Source organism: Sapajus apella, unplaced genomic scaffold (genome assembly GCF_009761245.1).
Source record: "Sapajus apella isolate SASKATOON/1434 unplaced genomic scaffold, GSC_monkey_1.0 scaffold17, whole genome shotgun sequence".
NCBI lineage: Eukaryota > Metazoa > Chordata > Mammalia > Primates > Cebidae > Sapajus > Sapajus apella.
In genome coordinates this window covers 26,323,166-26,349,441 of record NW_022436957.1, presented here as the reverse complement: position 1 = coordinate 26,349,441, position 26,276 = coordinate 26,323,166, and the positions used below count along the sequence as shown (strand labels likewise).

At 36.7% G+C, this 26,276-nt stretch overlaps 1 protein-coding gene across 10 annotated transcripts in view; it reads left to right on the top strand.

Annotated features, from left to right (window-relative positions):
- The window catches only part of TAB3 (TGF-beta activated kinase 1 (MAP3K7) binding protein 3), a 62,218-nt gene extending 38,104 nt beyond the window's left edge, over positions 1–24,114 (top strand). For 7 of the 10 annotated variants that reach the window (XM_032286192.1, XM_032286189.1, XM_032286191.1 and 4 more), the window contains 4 exons: positions 5,404–5,497; positions 9,004–9,087; positions 17,722–17,823; positions 19,981–24,114. In XM_032286192.1, coding sequence (XP_032142083.1) covers positions 5,404–5,497; positions 9,004–9,087; positions 17,722–17,823; positions 19,981–20,129 — 429 coding nt within the window. In that variant the 3' untranslated portion in view covers positions 20,130–24,114. Of the gene's footprint in view, positions 1–5,403; positions 5,498–9,003; positions 9,088–17,721; positions 17,824–19,980 lie in introns of those variants that run through there. The other 3 variants (XM_032286193.1, XR_004271168.1, XR_004271167.1) reach the window with 3 other exon arrangements.
- The last annotated feature ends 2,162 nt before the right edge of the window (positions 24,115–26,276 follow it).

Below are 26,276 nucleotides of genomic sequence, written 5' to 3'. Positions count from 1 at the left end.
TAGTACTATACTAGATGCTTAGTACATACCTGCCAATGAGAAAAATAGATACATCAACAGATAATTGATGTATTAATAAACAGTGTGGTAAGTGCTGTATATGTTCACGGGTAATGAGAGAACTCATACATCAACTCGTTTCTGTGCAGATTCAATGCACTTCTCTGCTCTTACATTATCCTCCTGCTGGAATGCCCTTCTAAAAAGCTCTGCACGTGTAAATCTTGTCTGTTCTTCAAGGCTCAGCTTAACCTCTACTTTTCCATGAAGCCTTTCCTCATTTTCCTACCCTCTCTAAACTTAGGGTAATCTCTGAGTTTACAGGTTTAGAGAAGTGGGCATATGGCAGGCCTCTTACAGTTAGCATCTGTGCAGCCACTCCCTCATAGTGAAGTTTCTACTTGAGGTTCTTGGCTTCAAAGGGGATCTGTGAATTCTCTGAAATTATATGCAGAGTTTCATAAGTGTGTTTAATATGAGAAGTGGGTCTATAGCTTTCATCTGATTTTCATAAGATTATTACATTGAAGGAAAAACAGGGTGAGGAACCACTTCCCTAAACAATAGAGAGAGAGAAAAGGGGAAGGCATTTTAGAAGAGAAAAGAACAATAAGGTAATGAAGACTTGAAGCTGAGATGGAGATTGACTTTCAAGAGACAGTAACTACAATTCCCTGGCATAAGCATGAGTTTTCTGATGAGTTAACAGAGGTTAACTAGGGCTTTGATCTTGCATGCTAAGTCGAGGTGCTTGGACTTTATTCTGCTGGTAACAGGGAACGAGTGGAAGTTTTTGAGAAAGGGATTCTTGAGAAATAGGTATATTCAATAATTTAATGATTTTTTGTAATTGTCTGTAGTCTTCAGAATAGTCAATATTAGAAGTAAGTAAGAAGATTTTAACTACTTAAAGCCCTTGAAAATAACAAAGCTATCCTTAATGGAGAGGTGATATTAATATAAATCAAACTTCTGCCTCATTTTCTCCATTTGAAATTTTAATTGAATCTTCTGATTGTGGAAGATATTGAAGGACATAACCCATATGGGAATCCACTTATGGTGGTTGGGTACTTTGGAATTTTTTAGGTACTCATAAAGCATAAACAAATTTTCTTAGCATAGCAATTTTCTTTAAAATAATAGTTAAGTTTTATTTAGCAACTACTTGCTGTGTGATAATCCCTGCTAAATACTATTGGTTTTTTGCTTTTCGTTGGAAGTAGAGAACTGTCTAATGTAGCATAGGTTAGTACTTCAAAAAAGATTACATCTGCATAGTTTATATCAGAGCTCTTACTGATGTATCTTTTTTCTTTTTCCTTTTTTTTTTTTTTTTGAGATGGAGTCTCACCCTTTCACCCAGGCTGGAGTGCAATGGCGCAGTCTCGACTCACTGCAACCTCTGCCTCCCAGGTTCAAGTGATTCTCCTGCCTCAGCCTCCCAAGTAGCTGGATTTACAGGCATGCACCACCATGTTCAGCTGATTTTTTGTATCTTTCGTAGAAATGGGATTTCGCCATGTTGGCCAGGCTGGTCTCGAGCTCCTGACCTCATGATCAGCCCACCTCAGCCTCCCAAAGTGCTGGGATTACAAACATGGGCCACCGCGCCCAGCCCCTGATGTATCTTCTTGAGAAAGGAAAGAGAAGTTGGTGAAACTGCTGCCTTGGGCTGTAATTTCGTTTTAACTTTTATTATAGAGAATTTCAAAGATACATAAAATAGTATAATGAACCCCCATGTGTAGCCATCCCCCAGATTGAGAAATTGGTAGTTCATGTGTGTGCTAACATCTGAGAGAGAAGACATTTAAGTGTGTTTCCCATGTGTTTCCATTACCAAGCCTAGAGAAAAATGGAAGACAATTGTAGTACATGGCAGAGAGACAGTTGTATGTGGTGCTTGAGACAGGCTTTCAAGTCAGGTGCCAGTTTGAATCCTGCATCTATTTCTGTCACTCATGTATCCTTGGATCAGTAACTTTCTCTATGCTTGTTTTCTTATCTATCAAACGTGTGATATAGTACCCATCTTATGGGATTTTTGTTAGGATTACATGAGGTAATATATGTGAAGCAGTTTACACAATGCCCAACAAATAGTAAGTGTTCTTATAAAATAAGTGTTGGCTGAAAAATACTGGAAAAATTTGCTTGGAGTTTAAATACACAAATCTGAAGCATTTTGAACTTCAACTTTCTTTGAACTTGAGGAAAATATGTAAGATTCTACTTATGTAGGAAATTAATCAAGAAATAAATCATTTAGTCAGAATTCCCTTTTTGCTCATCAAGGCTCATTTGAAGAACCATGACATAGTGGAAAGAGAGCCCACATAGGCTTGGGAGTCAGAATTGCTCGAGTGCTCCCTGGCTATATCTAACTTCTCTGTGTCTGATTTTCCCTATCTATAAAAGAGAATTATAGCAAGTATTTTATAATAATTGTTGTCAAGATAAAGTGACAATGCATGTAATAAGCCTGGCGTGAAGTAGGTGATCAGTAAATGGCTAGCCTTATCATTGACCTTGTGTATAGGAATACCCAGCAGAGAACTGATGTTTTTGCTACTAAAGCACACATTGCTACCTTCAAGTTTTAAAACAAAATGCTTGTCAGGCAGCGTGTACAAAATTGATTAGAAAGCTGCTTGCCTAATGATGCTGCAGTACACATTTGTGACCAGCTATGCAGGGGAGGGGGCTTGCAGAAACTTAGAATAGCAGTGAAATAATCTTTTTCTAAGGAGAGCAGAAGTGCAAGATACAAAATGCATGATGTTGTCATTTCCCTGAATCTGTTATTTGCAAAGCATTGTATTAAATGCTGACAAAGGTTTCATCTCTTAGATCTGTATGTAAAATGAGATATAGGTATATCTGTGAGTCTATACGTATTTGTGTGTGAGAGAAAATATAAGGCAGTAAATCAGATGTGTTGACGAGCTAAATGGTAACAATATAAGTACTTTCAGAGTTTTGAGACAAAAATGTTAGCTTTTTGCCTATAGAGTTTAAAGATGAAATGGTTTCATGGAGGAGGGGGAAATTTAAGTTTTACCTTGAAGGATACAATTTTAATATTCAGAAAGCTGCCAATTGCCCCCTCCCTCAAGTTATTCCCCCCCATTCTTCCTGTTCTGATTAGGTTTTTGGACTACCCCACAGCTTTGAGTCCCAAATGTGTAACTGAGGCCAAGCCACCAAAGAACATCAGTGGTCTTTGACGTTGGTCTCTGCCAGCTTTGGGGAAAAAGCTTACAATTTATTATTTTAAAATGTTGGCTACAAACATCCTGATATCTTACAAACAACTCTAAATTATACATAGCCAATTTTGAAATTCCTCTTCCATGAAAACTACTTGTGACAAATGGCAGTAATTTCTGAGAAACGGCTTTTTTCCCCCTCAGTTTAATCAGAAGCTATATGAAAAGGGACATAGGAATTATACTGATAAACCCTTAGTAAGATTGGATGGTTCTGCTGTCTTTGGAAATGAGCCTGTTGATGAGAGTACTTTTGTTGTTGTTTTTGAGACAAGAGTCTTGCTCTGCTGCTCAGGGTGGAGTGCAATCTGGGCTCATTGCAACCTCCACTTCCCGGGTTCAAGCAATTCTTGCACCTCAGCCTCCTGAGTAGCTGGGACTACAGGTGTGCACCACCACACCCAGCTAATTTTTGTATTTTTGGTAGAGACGGGGTTTTGCCATGTTGGCCAGGCTGGTGTCAAACTCCTAACCTCAAGTGATCCACCTGCCCCAGCCTCCCAAAGTGAGCCACTGTGCCCGGCCTGATGAGAGTATATTTTTGTTATAAGCAAATGTGTGGTAGCCGCCTCACTGTTTAGGACCACTGTGGCTAAAACGTCCCTTTTGCCCCCAACTCACTAAAACCTGTGGGAAAGGTCATCCTTTTCAAGTGCTTGACTTTCCCGATAGGTTCTTCATGTGTTCCTAGGAAGACAGTGTGACATTTGGAGCTCTTAACTAAATGTATTGTCTTTAATTTAAATGTTCAAATATATGTTTTAAACTATTTGAATATTGCTTGATAGGCAAAGCACAAAGCATTTTACACATTAATGTCACATAGTTTTAGCCCATAGGAATTAGAAAAGAAAGGCAGTCCATAATAAATATTTCTAAATGACTTTTTTTGTTCCTCTAGCATTCTGTGAAATTGTAGCTCTTATATTCTACCTTTTATCACTTATTTTAAACTTTGATACCTGCTTATTTAATGGGCATTCTCAGTTATTCTGATAATACCTCCTAACATCGTAAGATCTTACATGTTTATGAATTAAGATATCCTTTCTGCTGCTCATTTTTCTTCACTGGTATATTAACATATTTAGCATTTAGCAAAGTACATGTTTTTAGCAGAATAGGATTTTGTTCTGTCTTCCTGTAGTAGCAGATATTTAATTTTTTACTTTATGTGTTATAGTTAAAATCCTCCTAGTAATTAATACCTGGGCTGTGTTGAAAGCTTCAGTATTTCAGCCTCTAAGATTCTAAACTTTGACTTTTTTACTGTACGTGTATATGTATAAATAGTAAAGAAATTAAGAGTACTATGGGAAGTAAAGGCTTCCAAAAAGCTTTATTGAATGGAAGATTAGGACTTTCTTTACATTTCAGTGTCTCATATGTGCCCCTGAAAGGCCTAAGCAGTGGGCTGGCCTGAAGAGGTAGAGGCAGAAGAAAACAAAGTTGGGGGGAAAATGGAATTCATTTGTTCCTGAAATTTTCATGCACTAGAGTAACTGCCTCCTTCAATCTAGAAAAAAGATGACAAAAATATATGAATTTATATAGGAGTCTTTCATATAAATCCTTGCTCCACCTATTACTAGCTTTATAACTTTGGGAAAATTATATAACCTCTCTGTGCCTCAGTTTCCTCATCTATAAATTGGGTACAATATTAGTACCTACCTTAAAGGATTGTTAAGAAGAAGGAATGAGAGACTTCTGGTAAATACCATACTGTTGTAATTTTTATCAGGCTTGATAAAACTAAGGTCATTTACATTATTCGTTTAAAAGGTTGATTCTTACAGTTTTCATTACCATGAAAACATAGAAACAAAATATTCTCAATGCTCTATTTAATAAAAATGGTAGTATCTTGTACGGTAGAACACAGTCCACTATTGCAGCTCGCCACTTTATATACAGATTTTGTTTATATGTGGCCATTTTGATGTCCCCTTTTTCCGCAACCATTCCTTTAAAAACATACACAGAAGACTTCTTAAACATGCCCTCTTATGGACTAAGGCCGTATTCTTGGTAATACCCAATCATTACAATTAACATGAAACGCAGTTCTTAAATGTTGGCCTTGATAATGACTTTCCCACAATTGCTATTTTGGGTCCTTTCTTACTAGCCTGAGGAAATGACAAGATTGAGAAGCATGAACAGACAACTCCAGATAAATGTTGACTGTACACTGAAAGAAGTTGACCTCCTTCAATCTAGAGGTATAGACTTCATTATTTGGTAAACCATAAGTAATAGTGTGGTATTTTAAGCTGCTTAAATAGCAATAACTTTGGTTTTGCAGATTTAAGAGACAGTTTTTATCCATGATAAGATTACAGTCCTGGTATAGAGATCCCCCTGCCCCATGGTCATGGATCAGATTTGGGGATGAAAAAATAGTTTTACTTTGGCAATTTCATCAAGTTCTTATTTATACTGTTCTATGTTGTTACTTTGCATTTATCCTCTTTTTGTCATTTACTGTGAATATTTTATAAATTGATGGGTTTTAATTCTAAAACTTAGTAGAGTACATATTATATGATAGACATCTAAAATATCTGTAAAAAATAGGGATTTCAAATCTGAGTGTCAGATTTCTCAGTTTTAAAATAAACTCTGTATGTTATTTTTCATGTTATGTTATGTGAAAACATTCAACTATAATCATAGTTTTAGTTTTTTGGATTTTTTTACAGAAGTATACTACAGCAGAAGCTCTCTTAAACTGACTTTCATTTACCCAACTCACCAGATTAGAGATGGTCTTCATTTTCTGTGGAAAATATACTGACTGATGTCCACAGCTGCTGCATACTTTTGACTAGTAGGCTACATTCTGGTAGGCCCATGAACATGGCTCCCATCGGTTGAATTGTCTGCTTACCAAGAGTTCATTCTGTCCCCAAACCTGTTATGCCAGTTATTGTATTTCTGCAACTTAATGTTTCATAAACTGACATGAAGGAGAAAGCTGTTCTTTCTATGAAAGCCAAAGGCAAATCACTCAAAAAAGAGGGACTGTGAATTAGATATGGGTGAAAACAACTGAAAAAAGGTTAAGGGTGAAAATCATGTAAGTCTAAAAGGATTCTATACTCAAATTGCATTATAAGTGTTGTTAGTATCTTTCTTGCTCCATTCTAAAGCAATCAAAATTATAGATGAGGGTTCAGCAAACTAGGGCCTGTTGCCTGTTTCTGTGAATAAAAGTTTTAGTGGAACGATATAGCCATGCCCATTTGTTTACATATTGTCTGTGGCTGCCTTTGAGCTTCAACAGCACAGTTGAGTGCTTGCAACAGAGACTGTATCACAGGTCCTCAAAGTGTAAAATATTATCTGGCCCTTGACAGAAAAGGTTTGTCAGCCTCTGCTGTAGGTCACCGTGGGTGTGGTTTATGTAAGAAATACAATATCGAAGGAACTCCAGCCAACAGACACATAAAAATTAGGACTTTGTCTAACTTTAAAATATAGCTATATACAAGTATTCTGTTACATTAAAGTTGATGTGTAATTTTTCTTAACAATTCTGTGTATTAACCAGCTTCCCTGCCCCCCACCCATCCCCACACTTACTTTTCTCGATTATGGCAGCTAAGAGAGTTTCTACAGTGTTTCAAGAGTATGTAATAAAATATCTCACTGACATTTGTAGGCAAGATTAAACAAACAGTAGGCTGGGCATAGTGGCTCATGCCTGTAATCACAGCAGTTTGGGAGGCCAAGGCAAGAGAATCAGTCGAGCCCCATAGTTTGAGACTAGCCTGGGCAATATAGGGAGACCCTGTCTCTACAAATAATGTTTTAAAAATTAGCCAGGTGTGGTGGTGTGTGCCTGTGGTCCCAGCTACTTGGGAGGCTGAGGTAAGAGGATCACCTGAGCCTGGAACATCAAGGCTGCAGTGAGCCTTGATCGTACCACTGTACTCCAGCCTGGGCCGAGTCCAGAAAGAGACTCAGTCTAAAAAACAAAAAAGAGAGAGATTAAAGATTAGAGGCAGGTGAACCCCAAAGACACGGAATTATCTGAACAACATACAGAAGCAAATTTGAATGTGAAAATTAAGCAGTCTACCCAGGTATCCTTAAAGTTATTTTCAGACACCTAGTCACTCGATAGCCCACTTACTTGAAGCAATCAAAGAATTACTATGCATCATGTAGGGGTTACATAAACTATTGCTACTATATTTTAGAAGATTGCATCAATTTTTTTACTTGTGTGGTCTTTGAAGCAAAACAAAAACCAGTAAAACATTTGGTTAGGATACTTATAGTAAGCCTTTTGTGATCTAGAAATCAGAACATCAGTTGTAATAAGTAATTGAAGAAATACATATGCAGCTTTTTAAAGCATAAAAAGATCCAATTAATACATCAAATAGCATAGTGGCTTTTATGAGCTATCACAGCAGTTATTTTTGGAAAATTATCTTCAAACAGCATATTCAAGTGGATAAAACATTTGTGAAAGGGCCTTCAAGGGAAACCACTCTTAAAGTTTTATAAGCAAAGAGCTGTGTTTTTGGTCTGCATTGGACAATGAACTCTTTTGGGTACTTAGGCATTTCTAAATCTCTTTTCATAAGGAATCCAAATGTATCCATTTTATACTAAATTCTACTCTTCCACACTCCAGAAAACTTAATACTGAGTTTCCAATCTAAACTTTTAAGCTAGGGAAGGAATCTAAAGCTTTTTTGGTGGTGATGGCTGTGGGGGGAGGCAAGGGAATAAGCATATAGAATAGATGCAAATCAGTACATGATTTGATGAAAATCAGCTTTTTTTGTGATTTTTGGTAAGGAAAACTTGTTGGGGAAAAAAAGTAGATCTGGAAATCAAGAGATTTAATATATTTAAACTATCAGTATCAGTACCATACAGCATCTTCTATAAATAAGTATGGCTACAGTTAACTGTAGTTGTTTAGAACAAGCAGGGCATAGTGATAGGTTCACAGAAGTGAAGGCAGGACCCAAAACTGGCACTAGATCAAAACCAACCTTGGCGGAGTCACAGCAGGAGATGTGGCTGAAAGACATACGTTAGACCAAGGTATGAACATTTTAAGACAGGTGAAAATTTTGTGGTAAGACAAAATTCTCAGGTACTGTTTTAAGATTCTCCTTTTCTTGAAAAGGAGAATACATAAATTGCTGATGTTATTTCACATTTATTGAGGTTGCTTAGTTGTCTCAAAATATAACTTGATTAATCCTTGTAAATGTTTATATTTGGCTTCTTCCATTGTTCAATTTATAATGGATAAATTCGTAAGGTAAATTATGAAAAATATGAAAGTAAGCATTCACTATTTAAGTCTTCTTTCTCATGGTTTGTTCATTAAAAATCAAAACAAGCAGAAAGAGAAAACAGTTTAACCATCCTTTCATTTCTCTTCTTCATTTATCTCCCCAAATGCCCCACGTGCGTAATCCTGCCCAAGGAAACTAGCCTTACAATTAGAAAAATATTTCTTTAGGTGTAGTACATTGTAGACATACATCTGTGTAGTCGTTTTCTTGGGCCTTTTCTCATAGTAATGAAAACACAATTTCATTGGGAGGATAGGATTATGTAATGAGTTTTGAAATCCTGGAAAACATTTTTTCCTTTCTTATGTATTTTATTTACATATTTTCTTAAAAAAAAAAAAAAAAAACAAATAACAGGGAAAAGAGTTCTTAAATTCCTGATGAATGTACTTTCTTTATAGGAAACTTTGATCCAAAAGCCATGAATAATTTTTATGACAACATAGAACCTGGCCCAGTTGTACCACCCAAGCCATCTAAAAAAGGTGAGTATGAAAATGTCACAGATATGATGTAAATAAATATCAAAATAATTTGGGAGTTCACATTTATATCTGAAGAAATTTTCACTAGAGGTTAACTTGTGCAGCATGAATAAAGTTACTATATTTTAATATTTTTATTTTTTTGAGACAGGGTCTCATTCTGCTGCCCCAGCTAGAGTACAGTGGTATGATCATGGCTCATTGCAGCCTTGACCTTCTGGGCTCAAGCGATCCTTCTGCCTCTCAGCCTCCCAAGTAGCTGAGACTATAGGCACACACCACCATGCCCAGCTAATTTTTTTGTAGAGATGGGATCTCACCATGTTGCCTACACTGGTCTTGACAAATTTACCATATTGATGTTAATGTGGCAATAATGAAATGTCCCCAAACTTTAATTTTTAAAAAGTACTGAAATTAGTAGGTCTTAGGGTTATTGTCAGAGGTAATTAAATGGAATATATAATTTTTACAAACAGAAGTTGAAACACTATATTACATAATTAACATTATAAATTTACTTAGCATTGTAAAAACTATAACCCTAAAAGGTAATTCTCATAAAATAATGAGGACTTTAAAGGTCAAATGTTAAAATTGAAAATTAGATTTGCAGTAGACTTAAGATTAGTTTTCAGACAACAAAAGAATCCTTGGGCACTCAAAAGAGGAACATAGCAATTAGTAGCAACTAGGAGTTTTCCCATCAAGAACAAAATAAATACTACATAACCAAGGTTTGAAAGAATCATTTTTGGATGATTGTTACATAGCAATGATTTAATATTAAAGATATCAAATGTGTTATTTTTTATGTACCAAATGTTTAATTGACATTTCCGTATCTTAAAAAATTGATTTTAATTGAATTTACATGTTGAGCCATTTAGGCGAGACATGGTGGCTCATGCCTGTAATCCCAGCACTTTGGGAGGTCAAGATGGGCAGATCATATGAGGCCAGGAGTTCAAGACTAGCCTGGCCAACATGGCAAAACCCCATCTCCACTAAAAATACAAAAATTAGCCAGGTGTGATGGCGTGTGCCTGTAATCCCAGCTACTCGGGTGGCTGAGGCACGAGAATCACTTAAACCCCAGCAGGTGGAGGTTGCAGTGAGCCAAGATCACGCCACTGCACTCCACTCTAGACAACAGAGTGAGACCCTGTCATTTATTCATTAATTCATAAATAGTCATTGAATGTAGATTAACTTTCTGCCTCATTCCTAATATTTTAATCATTTTTGCCTTAAGCAACTCAAGGTAGATTGATCACAAAAATACATAGAATAGTGGAGAATGCCTTATTTTTAAGAAAATTTCCAGGGAATATAACATTTAACATCTCATCAGACTTATTTTTAATTAAGGAAAGTATAAATTCTATCTAAATAATACTACCTGACCTAATTACTTAAATTTTGGTTGAATCATTTTCTACATATATTAAGCTCAGTACAGAGTGGGGTTTTTTTTTTTGTTTTCTTTTTGAGATGGAGACTCACACGACATGTCGCCCAGGCTGGAATTGCAGTGGCACAATCTCAGCTCACGGCAACCTCTACCTCCCGGGTTCAAGCCTTACTCCTGTCTCGCCCTCTCAAGTAGCTGGGATTACAGGCGCCCACCACCATGCCCGGCTAATTTTTGTGTTTTTAGTAGAGACAGGGTTTCACCATGTGAGGCTGGTCTTGAACTCCTGGCCTCAAGTGACTTGGCCTCCCAAAGTGCTGGGATTGCAGGTGTGAGCCCTGCACCTGGCCAAAAAATAGTCTATTGATTTCTAAAAATGGTACAAAGAAGAATCTTAGTGGATGACTGCCAAGTGCCAGATTTGGCACCTTGGCAGCATTATGTGCAGTTTCATGCTGAAAGTCACTGAGGTGTATATTTATCATTGATCAGTTTAGTCTTTTGGGGTCATAAAATCTGTCTTTAAACTTGATTTTGCCTGAATGTCTTCGAAAGAAGTATTGCCAGACAAACTTTAGTTAATTGATTCAAGGAGCTGTCTTGGAGGAATTGCCCTATCTAAGGGAGTGCATTAGAAAGTTTTTATCCTGGAAACAGGACCAAGTTGATGAGAAATGGTGGAAAACATGTTCACCATGGGCCATCCATCAGCATAAACTCTCTATAGGTATGGCGTATTAGTCTGTTTTCATGCTGCTGGTAAAGACATACCCAAGACTGGGCAATTTACAAAAGACAGAGGTTTATTGGACTTACAGTTCTTATGGCTGGGGAGGCCTCACAATTATCATGGAAGGCAAGAAGGAGCAAGTCATATCTTACATGGTTGGTGGCAGGCAAAGAGAGCTTGTTCAGGAAAACTCTCCCTTATAATAACCACCAGATCTTGTGAGACTTACTATCGCAAGAACAGCACGGGAAAGACCTGCCCCCATGATTCAATTACTTCTCACCACACATGGGAATTCACGATGATATATGGGTGGAGACACAGCCAAACTATATCTTGTGCTCTGAGGGACCCACCATAAATAACAAAGATACTGCTATTACTCAGGAAATCTCAAGGTTTTGATCCAGGGACAAAGCCAGACCTCTCTTTGGGCAAGGCAAATTCTTTTCTATGCAATAGTTAAAGCAGTGCTTAGAAGGAAATTCATAGCTTTAAATGCTCATGTAAGACGGGAATATCTAAAATAAATGATCTAAAATTCTACCTTAAGAAACTAGAACAAAGTAAAAACAAATTAGAAGAAAGGTAAGTCAGTGAGATAGAAAACAGAAAAAGTTAACACAGCAAGAGTTTGATCTTTGAAAAGATAAAATCAATAAACTTCAACATCGACTGATCTATAAAAAAAGAGAACACAAATTAACACAATCAAAAATGAAAGTTGGGTTATCCATTACAATGATAATAAGGGAAAGTGATGGACATCTTTATGCCGGTAAGCTTGCCACCTTAGATAAAATGGACAAATTTCCTGAACAATATAATCTATCCAAACTGAAAACAACATGAAACAGTAAATATTTATTTACATATTTTTATATATATATATATATATATATATATATATATATATATATATATATAAAGGAAACTGAATCTACTATCAAAATTTTCCCCACAAAGAAAACTCCAGATCCAGATGGATTCACTGGTGGGTAAACTATACCACATATTTAAGAAAGAAAGAAAAATTACCAATCTTACACAAACTCTGAGAAAATACAGGAGGGAATGCTTCCCATAATTCTGTTTTGTTTTTTCATTTTCTTTTCATGTTACTGAGAGGAAGTTGCAGAGATTTTTCAGTATACCTCCTGCCCCCACAAATTCAAAGCCCCCCTCCATTATCAGCATCCTACACCAGAGTGGTACGTTTGTTACCATTGATGAACTTATATTGAGACCTCATAATCACTCAAAGCCTATAGTTTACATTCGGGTTCACTGTTGTTGTACCCCATCTTTTTTTATGGAGCTAGCAGAACTCTGATTCCAAAACCTGGTAAAGTTATGTATCCGCCCCTCATGAACATAAAAATACATAATTCTGTTTTCTATCTATCTCATTTATTTATATTCACAACATATTTTAAAAAGGTAATACATCATGACCAAGTTGAGTTTGGCTTAGGAATATAAGCATTAAAAAAACAACCAGTGTAATTCACCATATTAAAAGGGAGAAAAAGTATATGATCGCTTTACCAGATACAGGAAAAACGTTTGACAAAATTCAACAGTCATTCCTAATAGACAAAAACTTTTAACAAACTTAGAAGGGAACTCTTTCAGTCTCATAAAGGGCATCTTTCAAAAACCTTTAGCTACCATTATTACTTAAATAATGCAATCCTGAAAGCACTAATATTGGGAACAATGCAAGGATGTCTATTCTCACCACTTTTGTTCAACACTGTGCCTGGAGTTCTTAGCCCATGCAGTAAGAGGAAAAAAAAAAGCATAAATATTGGAAAAGAAGAAATAAAATATTATATATACTACAGATGACAATTATTTTTAAAATCCTAAGGGGACTGAAAAACTATTAGAACTAACCAATTTAACAAGGCCTCAGGATACAAGGTCAATATATAAACATAATTTTACAATATCAGTAAACAATTAGAAAATAAAATTTAAAAGATAATTTCATTTACAATACCATCAAAAACCATTTAACACTTAGGAATACATTTTTCCAGAGATGTATACATTGAAAACTATGAAACATTGCCAAAAGATATTTAAGAAGACCTAAGTAAATGTAGTGATACACCATGTTCATAACTGAATCAATATTTTTGAGATACTTGTTCTTACAAGATTGATATGTAGATACAGTATAATACCAATTATAACCCCGTTAGGTGGTGGTACTTTTTAAATTAACAAACTGATTATCAAATTCATATGGAAATACAGAAAGTCCTAGAACATCCAAAATTATCTTGAAAAAGAACAACCAGAAGTCTTAGACTGGCTCGGTGCAATGGCTCACCTGCAAATCTAGCATTTTGGGAGACTTAAGTCAAGAGGATCACTTGAGCTCAGGAGTTTGAGAACAGCCTGGGCAACATAGTGAGACCTCATCTACAAAAAAATTTAAAAATTAGCCAGGCTTGGTAGTGCTCACCTATAGTCCTAGCTATTTTGGTGGCTGAGGCAGTAGTATTGCTTGAGCACAGGATGTTGAAGCTGCAGTAAGCCGTAATTGTAGCACTGTAATCTATCCTGGGTGACAGAGCAAGACCCTGTCTCAAGAAAAAAAAAAAAAAAAAAAGAAGTCTTAGACTAACCAACTTCAGGACTTAGTATAAAGCTACAATGACCACAGTGTGATATTGGTATAGGAATAAAGAAATAGATCATTGGAACAGAATAGAGAGCCCAGATGTACACCCCCCAGTCACACTGTCAGTTGATATTTGACAAAAGCACCAAAGCAATCAATAGAGAAAGTAATGTTTTTTCAACAAGCAAAGCTGGAAGAACTGGATATCCATGTGGAAAAAACATACAGTTTGATCTATACCTCACCTCATAGAAAAATATTTGAGATAGGTCATATACCTAAGTATAAAAGTTAAACTATAAAGCTTCCGAACAAAACAGTATCTTTGCAACTTAGGTATAAAAGTTTTTAGACAGGTCACAGGAAGCAAGAAAAAGAAAAACAATTGATAAATTAGTCTTCATTAAAGTTCAGCACTTCTGCTCATCAAGTGACACTATTAAGAAAATGAAAAGGCAAACCACAGACTGGGAGAAAATATTTGTAAAATATGTATCTGATGACGGATGGTATCCAGAGTATATAAAGAATTTCTACAACACAGTAATAAAAATACAAAGAACTCAATAAAAAAGGGTAAAACACTTGAACAGACACTTAACAAAGGAGTATATATAAGACCATGAAAAAAGAAATTTTCCTGGGGTAATGAGATGGATCTGCTGCCAGGATACTGTATAGTCAGATTGTAGTTTTCTAGCAATGGTGTTATTAGTGTTAATAGGTCATTCTGAGGCCGGCGTGGTGGCTCATGCCTATAATCCCAGCACTTTGTAAGGCCCATGTGGGAGGATCACTTGAGATCAGGAGTTTAAGACCAGCTTGGCCAACATGGTGAATCCCCGTGTCTACTAAAGATACAAAAATTAGCTGGGCCTAGTGGTGTGTACCTATAATCCTAGCTACTTGGGAGGTTGTGGCACAAGAGTCACTTGAACCTGGGAGGCAGAGGTTGCAGTGAGCTGAAATCACACCACTGCACTCCAACCTGGGTGACAAAGCGAGATGCTGTTTGAAAAAAAAAAAAAAAAACGTCATTTTGCCTTCTGTCTTTGGGACCAACACCATGTATTTGAGGTGGGAGGTTCCTATTTGGTATCCTCCTTGGCTGGGAATTGAGCAAGGCTTGCATTAATATTCCATGACGTGGTTTCATTAATATCAAGCTTCATCTAGCTCTCTACAAGTACTTTTACATTAAAAAGACTTTGTTTTTGTTTTGAGACAGGGTCTCGCTCTGTTGCCCAGGCTGGAGTGCAGTGGCCTGATCATAGCTCATTGCAGCCTCGACCCCCCAGGCTCAAGCCATCCTCCTGCCTCAGCCACCTGAGTAGCTGGCACTACAGATGCACACCACCACACCTGGCTAATTTTTGTATTTTTTGTGCAGACAGGGTTTTGCCATGTTACCCAGGCTGGTCTCCAACTCCTGGGCTGAAGCAATCTTGCTACCTCAGCCTCCCAAAGTGCTGTGATTACAGCCATAAGCCATGGTTCCTGGCCTACAAGACTCTTTTCTATGGCTCATTTAACTCAAATAGAGTTTGCTAAAACTGATAGTCCCTTAGAGTTAGTTGTAATGGGATTTTGGTTACAATTTCTTAAATAGGTATCGAATGCTCAATGCGTAGCTTGATGATTTAGATAGATGCTTGATGTTACAAAGGGAAAACACGACTCCTACCCCAAGCAGTTTATACTCTACATCTGTACACTTTTAATAACAAGTAGACTAGGAAGCCATCTAAAACAGTAATCTTCACTATAAATGAATTTCTATTTTAGAAATGTAGTAGTTGTAATTCTATAATAATATATATTGTTGGTGAAAGTATAAATGGTTCTGTTATATGCCAAATCGCCTTTAACTTGTTTTTTATCTTTTTCTGTTAGAAACAGTAGAACTCCATTAAATTCTATAATTTTTTGGTAAGCCTTTTCATCACAGATTTATAGAAGCTATTCAGTTTTCTCCATAAAATCAAATTTGTTTTCCATTAAGTACTTGCAGATTCTCATTTTGTATTTGAAACTAAATCAGCCCTTTCTAAAAGTACATATAGTTTAGCACAGATTGGTTTGCAGTACCACTCAAATAAAAAAAAAAAAAATTCACCAGTAAAGCACAAATTACTGGTAGAATAGGTTTACTGGTTTGAATAAAATGCTTGGAGTTATTACAGATATATACCAGAAATCCATGTGGAATATAGTTTATCTGAATAGCAAGTATGATAATTAGAGAAAGAATGTGAAGGAGATAGAAGGAAAGAGACAGAGGAACAAGCCTTTTTGGAATGGACTTTGTAGTTAAGCAATACAGTGTGTACGTGCACTCTTCAGTGGGCTTAGAAAGTCTCCCAACCCTTACTAGTAACTCAAACAGTGGCGGATTGGACTTTGTAGTTAAACAATACAATGTGTTTGTGTGCTCTTCAGTGGGCTTAGAAGGTCTCCCCAACCCTCATCACAGTAACTTGTACAGTGGCAAGCACACTGACCTTGATGTCCCACAATCTGAGCACTGGTCCTGATCATCTTGGCCACGTGACCTTGTTCAGACCCAAGCTGAGCACCACAAAGGGAAAATCCAGTCAAATACTCCAAAAGTTTTAAGAGTTAGTGAGATAAGGTACGTGACTCTATAGAAGTACTTTGCAAATCTGAGAAACATAATTTTACCTTATTCTTTGGAGCCTAAGAAGGCATTCACTCTGCTTTTGTTTACTCTGACGGTGGAGTGTTTAAGTACCTGAGCACCCTGCTTTGAATTCTGGAGCAGTGGTTTCCAAAGACGAGTTGTACTGTGGGCTCAGAATTGATTAGAAAACGCAAGATCTTCCTTTGGTTCCTAAGGGCAAATAATGTAAATGCTGCCGTCTTTCATTTTTAACACAAAGAGTTGCTTACTGACAACCTATACATTTATAGAAACAATCTTCTAGCAAGATACTAGGATGCCTATAGCTCCTGTCTGTGTTTCAAAGTGTCTACTGAGCTTCTGCACACATAGGTAATTAGAATTCATGAACTGATTTGGGAGCACATGGTTGTCAGTACATAATATTATATCAAGTGCTGATTTTTCAAGTACTGCTATTTTTTTAAAATATCCACCAGACATGGTGGCTCCTGCCCATAATACCAACACTTTGGGAGGCTGAGGTGAGAGGATCACTTGAGGCCAGGAGTTTGAGACCAGTCTGGGCAACATAGACCCTATCTCTACAGAAAATAGCTGGGCATGGTGTTGGCATGCACCTGTAGTCTTGGCTGCTTGGGAGGCTGAGGCAGGAGGGATCACTTGAGCCCAGGAAATCAAGGCTGCACTGAGCCATGATTGTGCCACAGTACTCCAGTCTAGACAGCAGAGCAAGACACTATCTCCCAAAAAAAAAAAAAAAAAAAAAAAAAACCTGTCATTTTCATCACATTTCATCATTATAATAGCCTTACTATATGGATAGTGCCCATAATGTTTAAATTATTGCCTAATCAGATAATTGCTAAAGTATAATTTCCCAAATTTTGCTTTCACATTGACATTTATTTGCTATCACTGAGTTGTACCCCTAATCTACTAAAAAGTAGAAAACAGTGAAATAGGGCATTTGTTCTAAGTAATGGGAGAAGGTATAATTTGAGAAGATGGAAAAAGTTGTAAGAACCATTGCTCTGTAAAGGTTGTAAAAGCAGTATTAAATATGGTACCATCCCTTGCTAAAGGTAACATGAAGTAATAGGAAGGGTAAATGCACTCAGCTGTGTGGTTGCATGAAAGAGCTTGTGAGCCTGTTCACCCTTGCAGTTGAAAGACTGGATCACTTCTTTCTGGCTTTGCTTCTTCTTACACAGACTCCTCAGACCCCTGCACAATTGAGAGAAAAGCCCGAAGAATTAGCGTGACCTCCAAAGTACAGGCAGACATCCATGACACCCAGGCAGCAGCTGCAGATGGTTTGTACTTGTGTGTCCAGATTTTGTGCAGACCAAAGACACATGTTAATCCATGTAGAATTATAATAAAGCCATACCTTTATTTTTTGCTTTAAAAAATTACCTATACTGGGCCGGGCGCAGTGGCTCATGCCTGTAATCCCAGCACTTTGAGAGGCCAAGGTGGATGGATTATGAGGTCAGGAGATCAAGACCACCCTGGCTAACATGGTGAATCCCCATCATTACTAAAAATACTAAAAATTAGCCATGTGTGCTAGCAAGCGCTATAGTCCCAGCTACTCAGGAGGCTGAGGCAGGATAATCACTTGAACCTGAGAGGCGGAGGTTGCAGTGAGCCGAGATCGTACCACTGCACTCCAGCCTGGGCAACAAGAGTGAGACTCAGTCTCAAAAACAAAAAAAATTTATCTATACTGAGTTTCTAAGGCTGTGCTGTGCGATAGAAATACAATGCAAGCCACATATATAAGTTTAAATTTTAGTAGCAAAGATGAAATTAATTTTAATATATTTTACATAATACTATATATACAAAATATTATTTCAATGAAATCAATATAAAACTTTCAGTGAGATGTTTTACATCCTTTTATTATTATACTAAGTCTTTGGAATCTGGTGTATATTTCACACTTATAGCAACATTGAGTTTTAGAGCATGTCTATTAAAAACCAGCAACAGTAAGATATGATTTTTTTTTAAGTGTTAGGTTTTTGGGCATATTGTTTTTTTAAAAGGGAAAGACAAAAGAGGTCCTTTTCTGAAAATGCCATAGTAAACATTTTTCCTCTAACAGAAGGCTTTAACAGCATGCTTTTTATTCCTCCATATGAGACAAAAAAGAAAACTGTATTAAATCTACATGTTTTGGAGTCATGAGCCAGAAGACACAGGTGGGTGATAATGGCAGTTAAAAAGCAAGAGTTGAAGCAAGAGAAACAAGCCCATCTCCCATTTATATCATAGGAAGCGGCTGTTATATTATAAGGCTAAGATCACCTTCCTGATTGAGGCTGAGCATTATCATACCTTGGAGTAAGGTTCAGGGTCTAAAATTCAGTTCTCTTTACCTCTTGGGGGATATTATGCCATTTGTCATATAAGGCAAATTGATAAACTAGAAGTCAGCTTGTTAATTTCCAGTGGAAGATATGCCTAGCCCAAAATAGTAACTGACAAAGCTTCTCTAGATCTGTTTCTTTTGTTACCTATTTAAAAAGGTATTGCTTACCTCATTTCCAGTTCATAGTGACAATTTCCAATTATCCTAGATTCCAGGGTGAATTCCATCTGGAGATCTTTAGTCTCCTATTCATTGACCTCAGTCTCAGTAAGGACTGTTTCCTAAAAGGCAGAATTTACAGGTTGACTCTAGATGCAGAGAGCTTTTTTGAGCACAAAGCCAGAGGGAATGAGGACCGAAGAGAAATACAAGTTTGGCTTTCTTTATAAAATCCTGGGGACCAACATAAGGTTGCCAGGTATGGGCATTTCAAAAACCTGATATATGAAGGATTTTTAATGCCAAAAATGTAGGATAGAATATGAGAATAAAAGCCTTTCATATTGAATGAATTTAGCTGTATGAAAAACGAACTGTAGAATCTTTCTCTTCAGTTTTGGGGAAAACTTTGTTATGAACTGCCACTGCTATTTATGAACCAATAATATAAAATACATGTATATTGTAGAGCTTAAGTTGTCATGGAAGAGGGCACACATTTAGTCAGATGTTTAATATAGTGTGGATAGTAAGGAAAAGTCAAGGTGGGCTGAAGTCAGGGAGAACTTAAGAGGTGACAGAATTTAACATGCTATAGAACATTTCTCTTTTTTTTTCATTTGGCTGGAATAAAGCATAACTATCTACTATTTATGGGTAATCAACTAGGAAGGCAATCTATTCTGGACATATATGTATCTTCTTATAGCCAAAAAAAAAAGGTAATTAGAACAAAGTAAAAAAAAAAAAACTTTCTGTTCAACTATGCATTTCTATTAGATACGTTTACTAATTGGTTTACATATTAAAGTCGGCAATCACCTGCCTTGCTTTTTGTGGTATTTTTCTTTTTTGTTGGGATTATACTTGGAAAAAGGTTAATCTATTTACTTTCCCCCTCCCTCTCCTCCTCAATCCTAACCTCCCTTAGAGCATCTAACTGGCTCCATACAAAGCCCTCGGACACAACCTCGAGATGAAGACTATGAAGGGGCTCCATGGAATTGTGATAGCTGCACCTTTCTTAACCACCCAGCACTAAATCGCTGTGAGCAGTGTGAGATGCCACGGTACACCTGAATTCAGAAAAGTCTACACCAGGTTGAAAGTGAAACTGAGCACCACCAGAAGAAAAGGAAACCTCGGGACTCTATTCATCCACCCAGCCTTTCATTTTCAGTTGCACAGCGGGGAGGAGGAATGGCACTGTGGTCATTGTGCTCCGTGAAAGGAAAAATAGGGAGGTTTTTTTTTTCTCCTTTCTTAACTCACTACAGAGTGAGAGAAAGGGATACTTGAAACTGGGAAAGGATTCACTGCTGAAAGAATGTACACACAGAAGTCAAGAGCTCTTCTGTGGAACCCCAATTGTTAAAGTTACTGCTGAGTGGCCCTTATTTTTTAAACTAGAACTTTGAATCATGGTATGAAATATTACAGTTTATGCAAACTGTGAATTCCCAGAGCAGACTTACCTGGTCACCACTCTCTGGAAAACCAAGGCTCCCCGTGCTTCTTCCCATTGCTTCCTGCTAAAGAGGACAATGGGAAAAAGCACCTAGAATATTTTTTTTTGGGCAAATTAATAAGGGTATTTGTAATTGCTGCTTTTTTCAGGGGTAATTTCCAACACACATACATGCACACAAACAAAATGTTTTAAAATGTGATTTGTAGCAGTCAGGAACTAGGCATATCATGCCTTTTGTTGAAAAGTACAATCAGAGGTGGTAAGATCCCTTTGGCTTGTACAGTGATTCATCAAGCTCTATCAACACTGGTAACTAAGACCTACTTATGCCACATCAGAGATGCATTTTTTTAAGTTACTGCATGCTTTTATTAAGGCCATTGGTTTTCAAAATAACAAACAAGTCCTTGCAAAGTATGATTTTATAAATGATATTCTCGTAAAACTGCGCTTTGCCAGTAGCACAGTGAATGTATGCCAAACGCAAGTCCATTCCAAAATCCATTTGGAAATCTTGAGCTCAGCTGTGCTTCTTAAACTTTTGCAGTTCCATAGGGACTTTTAGTTTTTTTTTTCCCCCCTCCTTCCAATTTGGTGATAAATTCATGATGTTTACAGCACAGATAAAACTTTGTGCCATAATCCTAATTTAGCTGAGAAGAAATCAATATTAGCTGTTGAATAAAGACTTACTTGCACTTATGTTAATAAACCAATGTGAGGGGCATTACAGTTGGCCAATAACAAAGTTGCACACTGCATTATTTGTGAAGCAAGAGAAAGATGGTCAAAAATTATTCAGAGAAAGGTGAACATAGAGAACTTTGAAACAAAGAACTTTTAAACTTTAACATAACTGTATCAAGAGGTCAGTTGAGTATGTACAGGCAGTTCAGGTAATTTGAAAGCACTCCTTATTTGTGAAACAGAACTTCAGGGTGTGGATAACTGAAGAGATATAAAATGATGTGACTCACCAGGGTGCATCACTGGAAACTTAATAATAGCACATTTAATTGAGGTCTCTGCCATTGTTGGAGTTCCTTAGCTCAGAATTGGAGTTTTGGAATCTCCCCTCATTTTGGTGAGTATAAACAGCAATAAAGTTAGTGGGTTCTCCCATCCTAAAGGATTTTACCTGAGGATATCATCTTAGGAATATCCATCCACTCTCCCATCAGGTTCCTCCCCCAACCCCCATACACACACACACACCCTTCTAACTTAGCAGTAATCTCTGGCAGACCTGGAAAAACAAGCTGCTCTTAATAGCATAATGAAACCAAAGGCATAATAACTCATCATAGTTTTCCATCAGAATCATAATTTCACACTCTGCCTACAGCTTTGAAAACATTTTTTCCTATGTGAAAAATTCCCCAAAATATATCCACTTGTCTCCCAAAGGAAGCGTAGTAATTACACTGATAAAACATCTCTCATAAAACAACTGTGGCAAAACTGTGAAAATAAGGGTGAGAAAGCAGATGGGCTTAAAAGCATGGCCCCCAAAACAACGTTCTTTAAAGGTTTTTGTAACACTGGTCTCTGTCTCGATAACAGTCTAGCCGTCCTACTGTTCTGTAATATGCCTTTGCCTTTGTATGGTTTATATCTCTTTAGTGATGGTCGACCCCACTTGGTTTTAAGTTACAATTTAGGGGAAAATATATATATATACTGCTTGGTGTCCTAGGTAAAAGGCTTACCAGTATTCATAGTGATATGCTGAAGTGGAAGCAATTAACTTGGCAGTTGTCAGTTCAGAATGAAAGTAGCATGTCTGAAAACAGTCTGATGCTTTATAAAACCATGTAGATGACTTTAAAACTATTGCATGAAAACACATCAAGGTTAATAAGCTGTTATACAGTAGATGCATGGTTTCAATCCTTTGGTGATATATCTAGTCAATCATTGTTTTCACCTGCCAGGAAAAGAGAGCACACAGTCTATTTGATAGGTGTAAAGGGTGGGGTATGCGGTATCAGATTGATTTTAAGGAAGTTTTATACATGTTTTTAATTGTGCACAAATTTCATATGCCAACATAGGCAAAATGACTTCACACTGATAAATTTGATATATTTAACTGTGTCTCCCATATGTAGACTGCTTTTTGCCTATGACCAGTTTGAACAAGAATTCACCCAACTTTCAAGGTGCCTTTTCAAAAGGATCTTGTAGTCAGTTGGTATGTACAGACAATTGGCATGTAAGTAGTAGGGTATAAATTGGATGATGACTGGCTGCTGAGGTGCTTGTGCTCTTTGGATCAGCTGGTGCACTTCTTGTTTCTTGTAAGAGGTTTTCTTCTTTAAAATGACTAGTTTGATGTATCTGGTAACATATAGACCTGACTATACACTTTACATTATTTTGCTATTTTGTAAACTGGGATTTTAGAAAGCACATTTGCCATTTTGTTAAAGTACATTGCCCCTTAAATTTTGGAGTCGTTTTTAAAAGTTTAAAATGGTAATACGGGAGCCAGAAACTTTCTAAGCATTGTAAAATGTTTTGAATTGATACTTTGTTTGGAAGAGAGTAGAGGCAGGGAGTTTTAAAGAAACAAAGAAATGCATTGTAAAAATGTAGTTTTAGAGCAGATTAATAATGATGGTGGGGAAAGTGTTGCTAATTTGTTTATTTCCCTGGAAGAAATGGGAAGTGTGATAAGCAGTTTAATTTTTAAGGAGCTGGTCTCAATTTTAGTACTTTTTAATTATGCAGATAAATCAATGTTTCCTTAAATTTTGTCATTGCTTTGTCACAGTTATCCAGGGTTCATATCCAACCTTCTGTGGCAATTCAATTTTATATAGTCTTTTAAGAGGTAATTGTAATGTATTTCTGACAGTATAAGCAAAAAGAATATAAGGCATAGAAGAATTGTCCTTTAAAAATATCAATGATGTATCCTGGAATGTGAAGATGTCCCTTTATAGTTAAAAATTGAATTATTTTAATATTGTACCATTGTTAGACCTTGAATGAGTCCATGTTACCATATGTGTCTGTATATCTGTAGAGAAAGAAAAATGACAACTGAAATGTTACTTTTAAAAATCAGAATAAATTGGGCACTGTCTGTGTTGCACCACTACTGTATCTTTTTGAAAGAATTAACAGTATTTGCCTATTGTAAAAGTTAATTCTGATGACGTTTTCACATTCACCAGACTTTTTTTTCCTGTATTATTTGCATCCCCAAATATTTAATAGAAGTAGATTTTGCATGGCTTGGGCATTCAGAGATTAATAGAATGATGACTCAATTTTAATTCTAAAGCCATGAAAAATTACTTTGAGACTGAACAATTCTGAATTATTTATGATACCCAATGTCCATGTTTCTTTTCCTACTGTAAAAGAATTGATCAGTTTCTTCATTAAAGCAGCAAAAAGTTATTAAATCTTGTAAATACCATGTCTCTTTTAGATTTCTGTGTATGCTGTGAATGAAATCATTTTGAGATGAAATTGTACAAAGGCATTTTAAAAGGCTCTGCATGCATCGTACCTCCAAACAGTACATATTCGCAAAATCAAAGATTCCTGCAAAATAAATTAATAAACTAAAAGCAAGCACTACATTCTGCATCTTTTCTGTGTAGTTAGAAATTTACAGTATCAAATTAGTTTTAGTGTCAGCACTCTTATTTCTGGTCTGAAATATGCTGTCTCACAAACATAATCATCACATTTGTCTTCCTTTATTAGAACAAGTAATGTTAGATTTGGTGTATTAAGTGGACATTACTCCAATTGGAACATTTGGTAAATTATACATAAGCAGGTTTTATATAAAAGTTGGAATATGTTAAGAACTTCTTTTCGTTCCACTTTAAAATGTTATTTACAAAAGAATAAGTAGTTTTCTTTTTTTAAAAAAAATCTTTGTCATTTCAAAGACAAATAATGCTCTGATACTCATTTTGCTAGGGTCTGTAGTAAACCTTTACAACTTTTACGTGGAAGTTACCATGAATGAATTATAGTAGGTGATGTTTTCAGTGATTAAGCACATTTAAATTCAAAATTATTTCCAGGCTGGGCATGGTGGCTGATGCTTGTAATCCTAACACTTTCGGAGGTTGAGGTGGGAGGAAGGCTTGGGCCTGGAGTTCAAGACCAGTCTGGGCAACATAGTGAAACTCTTGTCTATTCAAAAAATACACAAATTATCTGGTCATGGTGGCATAGGCCTGTAGTCCCAGCTACTCATGAGGCTAAGGTGAGAGGATCGCTTGAGCCCAGGAGGTCAAGCCTGCAGTGAGCCATGGTTATGCCACTGCACTTCAGCCTGGGCAACAGAGCGAAACTACCTCAAAAAAAAAAAAAAGTTTCCACTACATTTTTTTTAATACATGAAAAATTGCAAATATATGCAAGTAGAGATATAATGGTTCCTCATTTATTACCCAGCTCCCAAAATTATCTATATGTAAACATTCTTATTTCATCTATATTCGCATCCCACCTCCCCCTAGATTATTTTGAAACAAATCCTAGACATACCAATTCATTGGTAAATAAACTTTCAATATAAGCAAAGTACACTCATTACAACTTACAAAACTAATAAACTGAATATCCAGTGGTAATTTTCTCAAATAGTTTCATGGATTTTTTTTTTTAACAAGCTTATCCAAATTAGGGTCTAAATAGAGTACATGAAGTTGATTATGTCTCTGAAGTCTTATATGCATTCTCACAGTCTCTGTCAGAAACCCCGTCATGTGTTAACTGGATTTTCTTTTTTAGAGACAAGATCTCACTCTGCCACCCAGGCTGGAGTATAGTGGCATGATCATGGCTCACTGCAGCCTCAAACTCCTGGGTTCAAGTGATTCTCCTGCCTCAGCCTCCTGAGTAGCTGGGACCACAGGCACACCCCACCATGTCCAGCTAATTTATTTTTTGTAGAGATGGGGCCTTGCTATGTTGCCCAGTCTTGGAACATTTTTATAAGGGAATTCCCTCATTTACTATTGAATTACCCTCCTATATAAAGAATGTCAAAGATAATTTTTAAGACAACTTTTTAAATAGTATATGCACTATTTTATTCCCTTCCTCTTGTTTCCCACATCCTGGGTTGTCCCTTTTAAATGACTGATTTTGAAATAGAAAATTACTTCAAATCTGTTTGGTTTCCACTGGTTCACTGTGGTGCTCATTTTCAGAGACATACCTGATTTTGTTTGTTTGTTTGTTTTTGAGACAGATTTTTACTCTGTTACCTAGGCTGGAGTGCAGTGGCATGATCTTGGCTCACTGCAGCCTCAAACTCCGAAGCTCAAATAATCCTCCCACCTCAGACTCCCTAGTAGCTGGGATTACAGACTTGTGTCACCATACCTGGCTAACTTTTGTATTTTTAGTATAAATGGGGTTTTGCCATATTGCCCAGGCTGGTGTTGAACTCATGAGCTCAAGCCATCTGCTCGCCTCAACCTCCCAAAATGTTGGGATTATAGGTGTGAGCCACTGTACCTGGCCCATAATTAGTCTTCATTCCCACTATCAGTATAATGATTTCAGGTATTGCCGCTCAGCTTTCCACACAGAAGACTGAAAGTACTGTTGTATAGGAGATGCGCAATGTGTTTCCCACCTGCATTCCTCCAAAGACTTCCTGACTTGATTTTGTCCTCTTAGCCTTTTTTCTAGAATGTTGACCAGGTAATGTTTTATGATGGAGATTTCAAACATATTAACAAAATAAATGTTGGGGTCACCACCTGCGGGCG